The following is a 17,372-nucleotide window of genomic DNA, read 5'->3' on the forward strand; positions in this document are numbered from 1 at the left end:
AGAAATACAACCTGGGCTATTTGAATCCATGACGAATTTAAGGACTTTAGACATTTCTTACAATACACTTACAGTCCTTCATGAAAATACTTTCAAGGGATTGGCTAGGCTTCAAGAATTGGTACTGGACCATAACATACATCTGACGAAGATAGAGAGAGGAGCTTTTCGAAATTTAGAAAACATTTTGGAAATCAACATCACACATTTAGATATTTCATTCTTAGAAAGCGACACATTTGAAGGTCTTAGCAAATTGAAGAAGCTTGACTTAAGATTCAACAAAATATCTCATGTAGAAAATCAAGCATTTTATGGACTTGGGCATTTAGAAAGTCTTTTGATAAGTTACAATAAAATAAAGATCTTTGAGAGTGAAATATTCAGTGGACTGACATCTCTCCGTTATTTAGAAACGGACGAATATGAATTATGCTGTTTGAAACCGAGAAGTGTAGACGAAGCAAATTGTCATCTTTCAGAAACATATGAATTTTATTCATGCAAAGACTTGGTGCGGGATGTAAGCTTGCGAGTACTGTTATGGATAATAGGACTCTTATCACTAGTAGGCAATATTGCCTCATTCATATACAGAAAATGGAAGTTAGGCCTGCAGTTGAAAATGGGCTATGGAATGTTTGTAGCAAATTTGATAGTCGCAGACGTTCTAATGGGAATATATTTGTTGATTATGGCTGTTGCTGATACATATTTTCGAAACGAATTTGTCTCAAGCAATGATTGTTCGCAAATCAGGGCATATTGCAGTGCAGCAGGAGTTTTATCGACATTATCAAGTGAAGCGTCCATCTTCTTCGTAATGTTAATTACATTAGACAGGATTTTAGTGGTTAAGTTCCCTTTCGGACAAGTGAAGTTGACGCCCAGTATCTGTAAAGTTGTGTCATTTCTTGCTTGGTTTATTGCCATTGCATTATCAGTGTTACCAATGGGACTGAACGTGTACTTTAAAGGGAAATTCTATTCTAGAACATCCATTTGGTTTGTTCTTCCTCTAACAAGAGACGATGCGCCTGGATGGGAATATTTATTTGCAATAGTCATCACTTTAAACTTCCTCCTTTTGTTTCTGTTAGTCTTTGGACAGACTCTGATTTTCAAAGCGATGCGAACAAAGAGTCCAATGTTAGATAGGCAGAAACATTCACGTGATCAGACTTTGACTGTGGCCAGAAATCTCTTACTGGTAGTGTTTGCGAACTTTCTCTGCTGGTTTCCGATAGGAGTAATAGGCAAATGTTTTTGTATTCTAGAATGAACACAAAACAGATAGACTTATCAAATTCTAGTTATTTTATTAATTGGAAGATATTGTCCTCAAATTAAACTTTTAGGCCCACTTTCTTATTTATCAAAAGAGATATTAATAACTTTTTATATTTTAAAGTAAAATACAAATTTAGTAATTTAGTGAATAAAACACTACGAAGAGACTTGGCAATGAAAAGGGCTTTTCAATATTTTATACTAGACGGTCCTTGGGTGTTTCAAAGTATAGTATTTTTTAAAGTAAGAACGGACAATTAAGTTAATTACGGTGTTACAAAGACATATTTAATTCTTTACACATCATGGAAACTAATAAATATTATAATATTAAAAGGTATGTAGTGTCCATATTATGGGAATGATTAATTGACATACTTTATTATGTTACATTTATATTCATGGAAAATCGTCAAAGATATTATTATCTTACTCTGTGTGTGTGTGTGTGTGTGTGTGTGTGTGTGCAAAGAACACCGATCAGATGGCGAATAACATCCATTCAGGTGTACTGGATCCAGCAAGACGCATTATGTGTCAGAAATTGACTAAAATAATTGCAAGAAATTGACAACATAAAGTGCAAACATTGTTAATTAATTAATTTTAATTACCCTAAGCGCTATTGACTCTCATCGAGTCATTGTCAAAGGGAAAATTACGACAGAGAAACAAATAAAATAAACATTAAACATCAAAAAGAACACTGACGTTACAAAATTGTACACGTTTATGGAATTGACAGAAGTATTATCTCAAACTTTTGAAGGTTTACAAATATACGGCGTTATATCCACAAATTTTTAAATAATACTTATATTAAATAATACTTATATCAGATCCATAATTACTTAAAATCGTATAAATTCAACGTTTTCTTTGCAAGTTCTTTGTCTAGTTTGTCTCTGTTTCGTAATTGTGACTCTAATAAAAAAACTCATCGTGAATAGAAAGCGCTTATACTAGTTAATACATATTCTTTGCATTGTTTGTTGTCATGTCTTAGTTCTGAACTGGTTTCATAAGTACGTGCAATTAAGAAATTCCACCTGAGAAGATGGCTATTAGTTTTCCGTAGAGACATTCCAATGATTTTAAACAGTTGATGTATTTATTAATTTGTTTTATCTGTTAATTTGGAAGGCATCCTGGCTTTAATGAACAACACCATTCCCTTGGATGTGTATGCATGGACATCCGTCGTTATTCTACCTATCAATTCTGTGCTGAATCCGATCCTATACACGCTTTCTGCTGTGATCAAGAGAGAGGTAAAATCACTTATTGTTTGTGACATAACTATAACAAATTGGCATGAAGATTTCTCTTTTTCTTCATCTCAAAATAACGATTCAGTTATTTGCAAGCTCAACATATTATATATACATTTGCTTAGGTTCGTATCGTGATCTACTTGGAGCGTCCATGTAACTGTATGTTTTCGTCTTTTTACATTTCCTTATATTCGTAATTCCTTTCTTACGTTGCATGTTCTTATTCTCTAGAAATTTGTGCCGACATCATCCGAACAAGACATGATTTCAAAAGAAGGTAAGCTCTCGCCATTTAATTAGATCATTTTAAGAGTTTTATATTACATTCTAAATCACTATGATTATAATATTGTTTCTCAAAACGGTACAATTTTAAACGCTCTAACATAAATAATGAAACAAAAGATGGTGTAAGGTTCAACAAAATTTTCAAAATACATTTTTAACTTACAAAAGATATTCAGTTGATACAAATCTTTGCTTTAAGTGTGTGTATCCCATACTATAAAGAAGATAAGATACTGTACATATTTAATTTTTTCGCATTAAAATTGATCTTCCTGTATAAATATCGAACGTTCCCAGATAGATATATGACAACTTGTCATCAACTTCTAATCATTTTGTCTACGACAACTTACTCCATGTGCGTGTTTCTGTCTCTGTCTCTGTCTCTGTTTCTGTCTCTGTCTCTGTCTCTCTCTCTCTCTCTCTCTCTCTCTGTGTCTCTCTCTATATATTATAACTAAAAATGTTATTGTTATGCCCTCTTCTCGTTTAACCCAGATATTAGAAGACTTGATGAATTGTTCAGTTTTGATGTTCTACATGCTAACGATGTTAGGAAGCTGACATGCGCATTACTTTGCATCGAGAATCGTACCTTGAACTTCAACCAGATAGATCTTGTTACAAGGAAAATCGCAGAACGCGTTGATTTCATGCACAAAAGAATGATGTATTACGGCAATCTGACAACGGACAACATATGGATTTTCCTTGATAATGACGTGAGATAATATTATTGTTATTATTTTTATTATTATTATTATTATTAGTAGTAGTAGTAGTAGTAGTGGTAGTATTACTATTATTAATATTAGTAGTAGTATTAATCTGAATTCTTGTATTATAGGCCAAGAACCCAAATTCCATACATTTATGAAAATTATAATTCAAACACGAAACAATAATTATGGCGCTAATACACGGACTTAGTAACTTTTAAAGATTTTTGCTAGATAGAGAGAAAAATTATGTAGGATATTAATATATGAATAATTATCTGTGTCAGGGTATAAAACTTAATTTATTTTTATTAGATTAAACGTTTGAAAGTAAGTAATCATTTCTCAAAAGGGACATGTACCAAACACTTAAAACTCATCTTCTTTATCTGCGCAGAAAGGGAAACATTTGTTCAATATAGCTGATATATGAAAGGGAACTTTCTATTTTTGAAAATACGTAGTAAGCGAACACTACGAAAGAGTCTAAATAATTTATATAGTATTGGAAACGCCCGGTCAACTATATATTATAGACTTTCTCTATTGGGAATCTTCAACAGTAACCTTTATTAACATGTACCAGTACTTAAGAATTCTGCTATATCATAATACTTGCAATTTGCATTCTACCTGAATGAGTGTAGATAAAACCCTTTGGTGTGTTTTTCGTAATGACAAAAACATATTTGCAAAGTTACATAAGCACAGCTTGCTTTCTACAACGTCAAACGTCTGACCCATAATTCAAAGTTGGCCATATTTGTTTCAAATACTTTGAATATATTTTTTGTAGACAGTCTACCGAAACGATCGAATATGTTCTTTAGGCTATAAAGTGTCTTTTCTGCTTATGCTGCATATACGACGAGGATGTAGAAGCAAAATTAGAAAACCGATATATTTATCATGAGATGAAGTACCAGTGAGGCTATCATAAACATATGAACTTTTGTATCCTCTCAGATATCATCTTTTCAAAGTGCTATGATTTAAGTCTTTTCTAAGTTTCACCATAACTTTCATGAACCTAGTTAACTATTTTTTATTTTATTTCAAATACGTTACTGATACATGTCCTTTTCAATATACAACCAATACCTGGTTTGGTTTGGCAGAGCACGCTATAAGATATTTACCCTCACAGCCTTTATGTTAGTCAGAAAGATATTAGTGAAGTAAACATCCTCCTGACAAACTTGTTGTGTTGATTTCAAAGAGAAGTAAATACTCTGCTGAGGACTGCTAAAGGCTTACCCCTTTGTAATTTACAGACATGTTTATATTTCTTTTTTGTGAAAGGATGCGATAAATAAAACAGCTGTTCTTCACAACTTCGGACAGTGTTTGAGATCAAATATGGTATATAAAATAGATCTTAAGATAGGTTTTAATTGTTTTAGCTGCCTTGAAAAAGATCACAAAATAACACCAATACCACCATATTTTCCGGGGCCCCGAGTGGCCGAGTGGTCTAAAGCGCTCTCCGTCATGGATCACTGCCATCTCACGTCTGTCTGCGTGGGTTCGAGTCTCGGGCTTGGCAAACGTGGATATGTGAGAAAGCTTGCCGGTAGCTTCTCGTGGATCGGTGGTTCTTTCCGGGGTTTTCCTGGGTTCTTCCTCCACCATTAATACTGGCCGCCATGTATAGCCTATCTTGTGCTGAAAAATGGCAACAACAACTATAACAACCATATTTTCCGTCTGTAATCTTATTAATATATTGTACTTCTTCAGTGTCATTACCATTAGGGATTCGCCTGACGAGTGGCACTTGCCTGATATGACCTGAAATTTGTATCTACCTCATGATCTATATCAGATAATCCTGAAAAATAATGGTATCATCCGTTCAGTTTTATTTTTCCTGTCAACGTAGCGTTATGACACATTGAACATCCCCAGAAGAGGTTCGAATCTATCCATAAAAGTGCTTTTTCAAAACATGCTCCCTCCTTTGTTTGTATAAGTTGTTTTGCAAAGTGTAACAATAATATGATTATATACCAGATTGACACGATAAATAAGCTATAAATGTTCTTTTTCAGGAAATAAAGGGTGTGTGGCTTCAAGGCAAGCCAAAACGTGCTGTCAACAAACAAATGCAGTCCGCGGATATTCAGTTTCTGGAATCTGTCCGTGGAGCCCTTCTGCAATCATGCAGACATATGGCGAACGAAATCGAAGAGCAAGAATGATATTTAATTGGGATGTTTTCATATTTTCTTTTTACTGTTGTTAAACTCTTTGGCAAGTCTATGAATATTACCATAGCCTTTTGATACTTCGAATTGCATTTAATGTATATGGCTTTCTAAGTACAGTATAAGTGTATGTGTCTATGTTATCCTATTATCGTCGTCATCAGTGTCGATGATATTCACCTGACTTGATTATGCAGTTTATCTATCTTATCCAAAGTTGAATTATATTCAACATACTGAAAAAAATTCCCGCCCACTCAAATATCACAACCTTGTATCAGTTGAACAATGACACGTTTAAGATACAATTTTGTAAATGTACAGTGGTCATAAACACCAAACAATATGTTCACAAGACATAATATTATTCTTTTCGCATAAAGGAAGTTAAAAAGATAATTCAATCAGTCACAATTGAAAAACCTGAGTATTTTTACTAGTATGTAAATAAAGATAGGTAAGGTATGCCCTTATATGCGTACTAACACACTTTGTAAGAGTCTTAATATGGGTAGGTAGGTAGATATATATGTTTTATTGGCAGGTAGGTATATATGTTCAAATTCATTTAGTGCATTGCTGTACGTTTTCGTTGTTATTGAAGTTAAGGAGAAATGTAATAACTACAATGAGTGTAAATCAATTATAATGAACATGTAAAATACACAGACATGTTATCCGAAGTTAAATTGACACATTATTAGAAATTGTTTCAGTCAACAATTCTATATAAAAGCCCATATAAAATTAAAACTTGATAAAAGTAATCATTCATTATATTTGTGATCCCATTATTCAGAGCAGCACTTATTCCACTGCATGTGTATGTATATGTTTCTCTTCAGTAAAATAAGCATAGATCATTATAGAAAAAAGTTAAATGAAAACTTTAGACGATATTTGCAAATCATTTTCCGAAGCAGTTTCGACATGTCATATCAACTAAGAAAATAACTTCTTTAACAATTTTACAAACAAACATAAGTATAATATAGTGTCTAAGCCATTGCTTTCAATAAGACTGAAGAACGCATCAGCTCTATAAATTAAAGAGGCTTTTCAGTGTTCAGAAAAGCATAAAATGAATAACCAGGTTATAGAATTCTCATTTTAAAGCGTTGCGTTAAAGAAATCCTTGCACTAAATTAGTATTATATCCAGGTCACCTAAAGAAACATTTCCAACATGAAAAAATCACTCCTGATAAAATCCCACAATAAAACACGGATATAAAACACAGGTAAAATATAAGCAAACTTAGATCAATGAATTTATAAGTCTTTATTAAACATAATTAATGCGCAGACGCTCTAAATGTTTAGTTTAAATGCATTATAGTGTAAACATTTGCTACAAATAAAGAATGTTATATTTATGCAATATAACAAATTACAACACCTTAGCCATGTCATGAAAGCTACTTTTACACTGTGCTTAAAATAGCTATTGTACCAATATTATCAGAAACAAAAATGTATTACATTGAGAAAGATTATTTTACATAAAAACGATTAAACTTTTCCTTTTATAATTACATTTTCAGATATGACTAACTTGGTTGTGTTAGCAGACAGAGAGCAAAATGATAGATTCGATTTAGGCAGAATCAGATTTAAAGGGCAGTGTGGACTATTATTCCTTGGATGTCAAATATCTTATTCATATCTAATATATATAAATGTACCAGAGTTAGTCAAATCAACATGTTACTTTCACTTCTACATTGAAATATACAAATTCAAATCAGTGTCAAAGTATCTGTAATTAATGCTAATGCATATTATTAGAATATAAATAATTTTATCTGAAACAATATCCCTGATTGATAATAAATGTATCATTCCACCTAGTGTTGATTGGAGACAAAACAAAACGAGGAACATATTAAAATTAATAATTAGTACAGGAAAATCAATCGATGCGACTAAAGGAGACAAGAATTATAAAATGTATGAATGCATTTCTACCTGGTTGTGTTGATATAGTAAGGTGTAAAACAAAATCATACTTTGTTTTACAATAATACTAATGATACCATTATAGTTATTGTATGGACATGTGTTGTTTATTCACTATACCAGCTAAGAGACAAATGACGTTATACAAATACAGATGAGGGAGAGAATATGATTCCATGAGCTTATGCACAATCTCAAATAATTCGTTAAATGCTAGGGAAAAAAATCAAGGGTGAGTGAGAAATATGCCGAGACGACGGACCAAGTTCTGACCGTATTATAAGTACAAATACATGTGCGTTCAAAGACAAAGATTAGGAAGCAAACAACAGAGGCAGATTGAAATTTGGGGCAAAAATTTAACTTTATCATAATTTTGGCTATTAATTCCTTAAGCGACTGAGTGTGCATGTGGCAACACCTTTGCATACAATTGTAAACAAAGCAACTAACACATTAGGAAGTTAAATGTCACGATCAACTGGGAAAGAAACAACCTGTCCACATATAGGAAAACAGAGCTTACTATATTAACAATTATGCCTGAAAAATATGCTGTTGTATTATTTTACAGGTTGAACAAATAGAAATATTAGTATGCCGCGATTAACAGTATCATCTAATGACTTTGTGTCACGATAATGTCATATCTATACCAATACTAACAATGGAAAATGTTTTCTACTTTATTTAATTGATAGGTTAAGACTTTCTTCAAGTGGGAATTTACTGTTAATTTGCAATTCCTTTCACATTTAAGAAACAAATATAAATTAGGTGTGACCGTAACGCTTTTTTATTCACACTGTTTTTATCGACATCACTTAAAACATCATCCGCAATGGCACATGTTTTATTGTATTTGTTGTGTTTGTATCACAGTAAGTTCTTATTGACATTTGTTGTCTTTGTATCACAGAAACGCCAATAGACATGTGTTGAATTTGTATCACAATAAAATCTAATAGATATGTGTTGCATTTGTGTCACAGTAAGTTCAATGGATATTGGTTTATAATGTATCACAGCAAATTATAATGGATATTGTTTGTCGTTGTATCACATAACTTTATAATAGATATACGTTGTCCATGCATCACAGTAAGATCTAATGGATATTTAATGTAGTTGTATCACAGTAAGTTCAAATAAATATTTTATAGGTTGTCAGTTTTCTGTATCCACATGATTATCTACATTACCCTGAAATTAATTTGGTATGAAGGAGTGGAAACTATCTTAGTCTTGGTTACAATTTAAGTGATAATTAGGAAACAGGTTTAGCAACTTTTTAAAACTAATTTGTTTCTTCAACTGCACATCAACCGCTTATCGAAAATTATTTCTTTTTTTTTCTTCTCTCCTTTGCGATATTTAAACCGTGTTTTCACTACTGTCTAAAAATTATGTGTTTTCTTTAATATTAAATATTATTATCAACTTATGTTGTTGTCGAGTTGTATTTAAAATCTCTCATTATACACATTATTATCATTAAAGGTTTGAAAAAATTCATCAAAATAGTCTCTACAATGTTTAAAACTGCAATAGTAATTTATATATAGTCATTTATAATTATATATAAGTTATTAATTACTAATGCATCTTCCGCCACATTTTGCTATTCTGAAATTATTTGAATGTTAGATTAAATCAATCTAAAAAGTAGGTTTCATTGAAAGATCAAAAGCAAGTTAGCTTACCATGAAACATATAAAAAAATAATACAAGCATTTTAAATCAATATGATAAGTCGAAAACACGATACGTTCATGGTACGCTTTTGATTGATAACGTGCTGAAAAATGGACATATATTATATATATATATATATATATATATATATATATATATATATATATATATTTACGTACGTCGTTGAACAATGACCCAATTAGCGTAATATAAATATATATATATATATATATATATATATATATATATATATATATATATATATATATATATATATATATATATATATATATATATATATTACCAATGGCAACGATGGAAGAGTTGAAGTAGGACAAAAGTCGCAGGGAAATGTCTTGCGGAGACGACAGGAAATCAACTCAGCTAAGTTAAATTGAAGTCATCCTCTTCTGAAAAAAGAATACAAGCTACAGCAGCAGTGTTAGTCGTATCCATCTTACTATCACCCGAAAACAATGCATTCTTTTTCTCAGGTATTGGACTCAGACTGTTCCGCAATGATAAGCCGTAGGAGTGCTAGACGCATATATATTGATAGTGACAAAATACATTCCCTCTAGTCTGATTGGAAGAATGATCCAACGCTCTTACTGAATTTTGTATCGCGTTTTATGATTGGTGGAACATCTCAATCAGTTTTAGTTCATACTTAGGCTAGATATCCAATCGCATTATCCTACGTTGATTCACCTGTTCTGAAGATAACTCCAGCAAGATCTGGGTATAACTAAAGTCATTGACCGCCATTTCCAAAGTGATTTAATCTTGTGAATGTGAAGGTGTCTAAACTGGAAATGGCTTTATCGTTTCTTGCTAGTGAAAGGTGCTTATTCAGTTTGCCTGAAAAATCATCTCCATAATAATAAGAACAAACCTTTACTGCATTGTTACGTTTTTGACGAGGCTCGGGTGGCCAAGTAATATAAGACGCTCATTTTTATTGATCACTCAAGTCTCATCTTTGTACGCAAGGTTTCGAGTGTCCGCTAGACCAGCGTAGGTATGTGCGAAAGCTTGACAGAGACTTCCCTTTATTTATTTGTTCTTATCAGGGTCTTACCTGCTTCTTCCTCCTCTAAATGTATTGGCCGACATGTATGTACTCCCGACATGTACTTATTCCCGATTCGATAAGGAATTATTAACCAGTTACTTATTCCCGATTCAAAAATGTTCACATACATTTGATTACTTATTCCTTATTCGCACCGAGTTTTCTTTCATTATTCCCAATTTAGTATGTTATTGGTTACCGCTTAATGCAGATGAAAGCTGTTTAGGGCATGCATTGGTGTAATTCTAACCTGCTTGGAGAAATACGAGCGTTATATAAAGCTGAATATAGACTGATGTAGGACTGGTTTAGGATATTGACGGGAATACGTGTTTAGTAATTTGATATGGGATTAATTAGTTGTGTTAATGACTCAAGTAAAACGGAAACCACAAACAACCACACAAATGTGAAACTGGAGATTTCTCTTGCGCGGTCGTCTTGTCCTTAGAGGAGTCTTGACGAATTTCTTCGTGTGGTAAGAGCGAAAAAAAGAGTTTTCTGACGGGTACCGGTTGTGAAAAACACTAAAATATTCATAGATTGTATTAATAGTTTGTATTATTGGATTTTGACTTAAATGCCTCTTGGACATTATCTAGCTGTGGACCCGTTCTAACAGCAGGAAAATACAAAGTTGCTCAAGCTAAATTTGAGAGATCTGCGACTAAAAAATGGAGATCGAGAACAACACATGCAGTAAGATTTTATATTACGTTACCTTTGGAACACTACGTAACATTTTCATTGAGGCTTGACATAGACACTACTTTGATATTTTATATCTCGGGGATAGAGACCACCCACAAAGGAAGTCCTGATGAATTTCCTCGAAAGGAAACAGCGAAAATGGGGCGAACGGGTACCGGGTATGAAAATTACGAAATGTTAATATATTGTATTATTACTTTGTACTGATTATACTCCAGTTTGATATGGATCATTCTTTGAAATTTTACTTCTTTACGATAGCGACCACCAATGATGAAAGTCCTGGTGTATTTCACTGAGACGAAACCGCGCAATAAGGGGCGCCCTGTATGTCCTGTGTATGAAATATACGAAAATGTTAATACATTCTATCACTAGATTGTACTAAGAGTACTCCAACTTAAATGAATTTAATTTCTACGTCCCTTGGTTGGTATTTTAATTGGGACCAGTTCCAACAGTAGGAAAGGTTTGAAGAAAATTCATCTCTCTGATTTTGAGAATTTTTCGTGTAGATAGGGGAATTCGAGTACAACGAATGCCTTCGAAAGATGAAATCATAAATATATTGTTGGGCCATAACGTCCACTCTTAAGAGTTTTGACATGGACCTTTCTTTGATATTTATTTCTAGGGGACAGAATCCATCCACGACAGGTGTCCTGACGAATTTGTCAAGAAATCGGAACAAAATAAGGGGCGAACGATAAGTACCTGGTATAAAATCACGCGAATGTTAATAGATTGTATCACTAATTTGTACTCATTGTACTCCAGTTTAAAGGATTTTGATTTCAGTATCTCTTTTACAGTATCAAGTTAAAGACTCATTATAACAGTTAGAAAAGTTTGAAGAAAATTCGTCGAGCCGATTTCGAGAAATTAGCGGCTAGATAAGACAGGTCAAGCATAGCACGCGCCTAAAGATCATATAGTACGTTTACTATTGGGCCATTACGTCACCACTTTGTACTGTTTTTACATGGACCTTTCTTTGATATTCTACCTGTATGGATTATATTCCACCTACGAAGGATATCTTGATGAATTTCGTCGAGAGTAAACAACGAAATAAATTAGTGATCCAGTCTAAAAGTAGCAAAACTTAAAAGAAATTTCGTATAGCCAATTTCGAGAAATTCGCAACCAGATCAAGGATGTCGAGTACAATACATGCCGCAAGAAGATGATATCTGACGTATCCAGTTGGGCTATTATGTCTCCTCTTAAGTACTTTGACATGGGACCTTTCTTCGATATGTTATCTCTAGGGAATAGAGTCCATTCACGATGGAAGTCCTGACGAATTTCGTCGAGAACAATCATGGAAATAAGGGGCGTCCTTTGGGTACTAGGTATGAAAAACCTCAAATCATAATATAAATGTATCAATAGTTTGTACCAATTGAGTTTCTACTTAGAGGATTTAGATTTCAACGCATCTTTAACCTTATCTAGTTAGGAACCCGTTCTTACAGTACGAAAAATTTGAAGAAAATTCGTCCAGCCCATTTGAGAAGTTCATTGCTAGATGAAGGAGGTTGGGAACAACACATTTCATAAGAAAAATTATATCTTATGACCACAGTTTGGCCATTACGTCCCCTTTTTAGAGTTTTGAGTTTTGACCTGGACCCTTCCATGATATACTATCTCTAGGGGATAGAGTACATCTACGAAGGAAGTCCTGACGTATTTCGTCGAGAGGGATCAGCGATATCTGTTGGAGAAGGCTGTACGAACCGTGTATAAAAAACACAACAGTTAATTGATTGTATCATTAGTCTAATAATTGAACTCCAATGTCAACGTCTCTTATATAGTATCTAAATCGGGACCCTCTCTAACAGAATGAAATGTTTGAAGAAAAGCCGATTTTGAGATTTCGTGGCTAGAGACAGGAGTTCGAGTGATATGTTGTCTCTAAAGGATAAAGACCACTAAAGAAGTATGGTCCTGACGACTTTCGTCGACAAGAAACAGCAATATAAGGGGCGCACAATGAATATATATATATATATATATATATATATATATATATATATATATATATATATATATATATATATATATATATATATATATATATATATATATATATATATATATATATATATATACGTGCCAGTTCTTGCTGCTTATTGGTGTGTTATGAAGCGGTATTGTGCAAAAAAAAGTCCCCTTGCAAGTGAAGCAGCATAACCGCCCGCCGGAGCAAGTACATTTTGTTGTATTTCGTCGAAAAGTAAAGGCTAGGCTGATGAATTTAACAAGTGTAAGGACAAAGACTTTCGTCCACCAGGATACAGGCGCTACAAGGCTTTTCCAAGAAAAGCAGAAATCTGATGACCATACATATTTTAACTGATGATATCTCTTGTCTCAGCATTTCGCACTTTTTCGTCTCTCTATGTGTCGATCTTGATCGACTAACGACGCGCTACCACGACCCTGCCGGCAACAGTCAGCGACTGTGCGACCCAGTCAAGGACACAGCTGATGACTCTGCGACTCACTCGGGGACCCAATCGGAAACTTTGCGACCGAGTCAGCGACATAATTGTTTACTCTACGACCCAGTCTTCGAATCTGCGACCAAGTCTTAAGACCCTGTCGGAAACTATGAGACCAAGCTGGCGAACAAGTCGGTTACTCTGCGACATAGTCATCGACACAGTCAGCGATGTTGCGACCCAGTTGACGACCTTGCGACCAAATCTGCGACCCAGTCGGCGCCTCTGCGACACAGTTAGCAACACAGTCGACGACTCTACGACCTAGTTGGTGTATCCGAGATCCAGTCGGCGACCCGACGACCACAGGACACCCAGTCAACGACTCTTCTACTCACAGATGATCCAGTCGGCGGATCTGAGACACTCTCAGCAACACAGTCCACGATTATGCGACTCACTCAGAGACCCAGTCGGCGACTCTGCGACCAAGTCTTTAGACCCAGTCGCGACTCTGAGATCAAGCTGATTAATATGTCGGCGAACCTGCGACATAGTCATTGATATAGTCGGCGACATTGCGATCCAGTCGGCGCCTCTGCGACCAAAACTGCGACACAGTCAGCAACACAGTCACTACTCTGCGACCTAGTCGGCGTCTCTGAGACTCAGTCGGCGACCCGACGACCACAGGACACCCAGTCAACGATGATTCTGCGACTCACAGGTGACCCAGTGGCGACTCTGAGACAGGGTAAGCAACGCAGTTGACGACTCTGCAATCCAGTGTCGACTCTGCACACAGCCAGCAACACAGTTGACGATTCTGTGACTCACTCAGAAACCAAGTATGCTACTCAGCGACCAAGTCGGAGACTCAGTGACCCTGTCAGCGAATAGTCGGTGACTAAGCGACCCAGTCAACGAATCCAAGACCCAGTTCGAGCTCTGTGATCAAGTCAACGAACTGGCGATCCAGACGACGGTCAAGTCGACAATTCAGTGTCTCAGTTGACGACCCAGTCGCCAACCACTGGACACCCAGTAAGCGACTCAGCGACCCAGCAAATCAGTCGGCGACAAGAAGCCAGAAATAAAACGATATCCCGCTAGGGTACAAATCTGTCGCACGCTGGAGCACCAATCTTCAGAGAGATTCAACGGGGTATCAATCCAAATAAAAAGACATTTCCTAAACAAACCGAGACAGCTAGACTCGGTGTATTGTAGACGAGGGAGTTTCTGCTACAATAATTTGACCCAATTGAAAACCTACTTAGAGGATTTTTATTTCAAAGTTTCAAAGAATCTTCACCGTTTTCTAGGTAGTTATGTTCCAACATTAGGCAAAGTTTGAAGAAAATTGGATGAGCTGATTTAGAAACATTTGCAGCTGTATCAAGAGGGTCGGGTAGAACACATGCTGTAAGTCGATTTTACATTACATATTCTGTTTGTAAATTACGTAAATTCCCCCCCTTCCCTTGAATAGTTTTGACTTGGACCCTTCATTGATATTTTATCTCTAGGAGATAGAGTTCACCTACGAAGGAAGTTATGACGAATTTCGTGGAGACGAAACAGCGAAATAAAGGTCACCCTGCGGGTGCAGGTATGAGAAAAACACACATAATGTGGATCAATTGTATGAATACATGTTTACTAACTGAACTCCGACTGAGATATTTTTATTTCAACGCCTCTTCGGGAATGTCTAGCTAGGTATGTGTTCCAACTGTAGGAAAGTCTGACGAATATTTGTTTAACCGATTTCGCGAAGTTGTCGGCTAGATAAGAAGATATTTATATATTTTTGACATGGACCCATCTTTGACATCGTATCTCTAGGGATCAGCGTCGACCCAGGAGGAATTTCTTCGAGAGAAATCAGCGAATTACGGAGCACTCAGTGAGTATCTGGTGTGAAAAACACGCTCAATGCACATCAAATATAGCAATCATTTGTACTACTTTGACCACTGCGTACAGGAATTTAATTTCAACGCCTCTTGGACAGAATCTATCTCAGGATCTGTTGCAACTGTAGAAAAACATAAAAATTAATTCGTCGAGCTGCTTTCGAGAAATTCACGGCTAAATAAATGTGGCCGTGTACAGCATATGCTGTGAGAATATTGTATGTTACGTATGGAGCTGTGCCCTTACGTCCCCTCTTTAGGCATCTTTGACATGGGGTTTTCTTTGATATTCTATGAATATGGAATAGAGTCTAGCCACGACGGATGTCCTAACTAATTACTTCGAGAGGAATCATCGAAATAAGTTGCGCTTTTTCGATACCAGATATGAATAACAGACATTGAGGATAGATTATCTCTATACCTTGTATTAATTGTACGCCTACTTAGAAACTTCTGATTTTGGATTCTCTCAAACAGTATATAGATAGAGGCCCATTTTAACAGTAGAATTTTTATGTGAAATTTTTGAGCGGAGTTCGATAAATCCAGAGCTCAATACACGGTCTTTATAATGATGACCACTAGGAGCTAGCCTCTTCTGTCCTGATGTGGATCCTACGGTTCTCGCCTAAATGCATCGGGATCGATCTTTCATTTGAAAGTTTGTCCATATGGATATGTTTGATTCCTACAAGATGTATTGACAGCATTGATCGAGAACAATGGGATAAATAGGAAGGTTGTTATGGATACCGGCAGTATTGAAGTGTTACAGTTCTTTAGCAGATTTTCGTAAAACTTTGTGAAGGTGAGAAATTTGGGGGTAAATATATGATGGGGGGAATACCTCAATACAAGAATTGATGTCTACATATAGCATGTATATGCATGTGATGCCCTACAAAAAAAATATTTTTAAAGTCCTCACCCTCTAAGAATTGGAGAAACTTGCTACCAGGAAGATTGGCCGGGGTGACAGTTTGCGGTCCAGTTCTTACGTCCAATAATGCTTAGGGCCACCCAGGACATACATATACAGGTGACCCGCAAAGCAATTGTCCATGCCGTCTTCGATCGCAAAGAAGTCGGTATCTTTTTCTATTTTCCTTTTTGCTCGTCTCACGTCCTTGGCTATTTCTGCTAGGACAGCGGTAACCATGGAGTATTTAGCTACCGTCAAGGCCGCAGCTATGCGCCCTAGCTGGGCTGGCCCTAAAGTTCATCAACCGCAGCGTTGGGGGCAAGGACCTGGGTTAACGGCGAGCACCATCTCCAACTTTAACAGGCTCCGGCTAGCTCAACCCGAAAACAATTTTTCTGCATACACGACGAGCTGACGCGTATGCCACGGCGAGATGTACAAAGGTCGGCATTTTCAACCACGGCAACTCGCAAAACTGCGTGACCTATTGGATGGTTTTTGCTCGTGGAGATGGTCGCGTGCCTCCGCCTTCCCCGCGGCGCAGCTGTTAATTGAAACAGGTCGGATCACGGCATGTAGGCCATGCCGATGGACAGCTTCACATGCTCGCACATATATAGACTAAGCTCTCCTAAGCGCTCTGGCGAACCTTGCTCAGTACGTGAGAAATGTTGAGCTATTGAATTGCGCAAATCTTTTCGACACCATAGACATAAATGACCTTAATGTGTTCACCGAAGCCGCCAGTAGACCAAAATTATCTGACAGATTCTCTTCACTCCTACTGAGGTCTGGCGTAGTGGTGGAGTAAAGACTGCATAAAGAGTGGACCTAATGGCCAAAATGTGAAAATGTAAA

The 17,372-nt window shown here is 35.8% G+C and overlaps 1 protein-coding gene across 1 annotated transcript; it reads left to right on the forward strand.

The window, feature by feature from the left end:
• Nucleotides 1–2,461: 2,461 nt before the first annotated feature.
• On the forward strand, nt 2,462–5,795 carry LOC149770835 (uncharacterized). The gene is made up of 4 exons (XM_089949062.1): nt 2,462–2,561; nt 2,796–2,841; nt 3,351–3,574; nt 5,623–5,795. The coding sequence occupies exons 2-4, from the start codon at nt 2,826–2,828 to the stop codon at nt 5,770–5,772; spliced, it is 390 nt and encodes a 129-aa protein (XP_089805188.1). The 5' UTR covers nt 2,462–2,561; nt 2,796–2,825; the 3' UTR covers nt 5,773–5,795.
• Nucleotides 5,796–17,372: the final 11,577 nt, after the last annotated feature.

This window comes from Sinohyriopsis cumingii, unplaced genomic scaffold, assembly GCF_028554795.1.
Source record: "Sinohyriopsis cumingii isolate HCF-2022 unplaced genomic scaffold, ASM2855479v2 utg002263l, whole genome shotgun sequence".
NCBI classification, from domain to species: Eukaryota; Metazoa; Mollusca; class Bivalvia; order Unionida; family Unionidae; genus Sinohyriopsis; species Sinohyriopsis cumingii.

Coding starts and splice junctions, on each gene's coding strand:
- LOC149770835 (XM_089949062.1), top strand. Junction 3,575..5,622: donor GGATTTTCCTTGATAATGAC/GTGAGATAATAT, acceptor GTTCTTTTTCAG/GAAATAAAGGGTGTGTGGCT.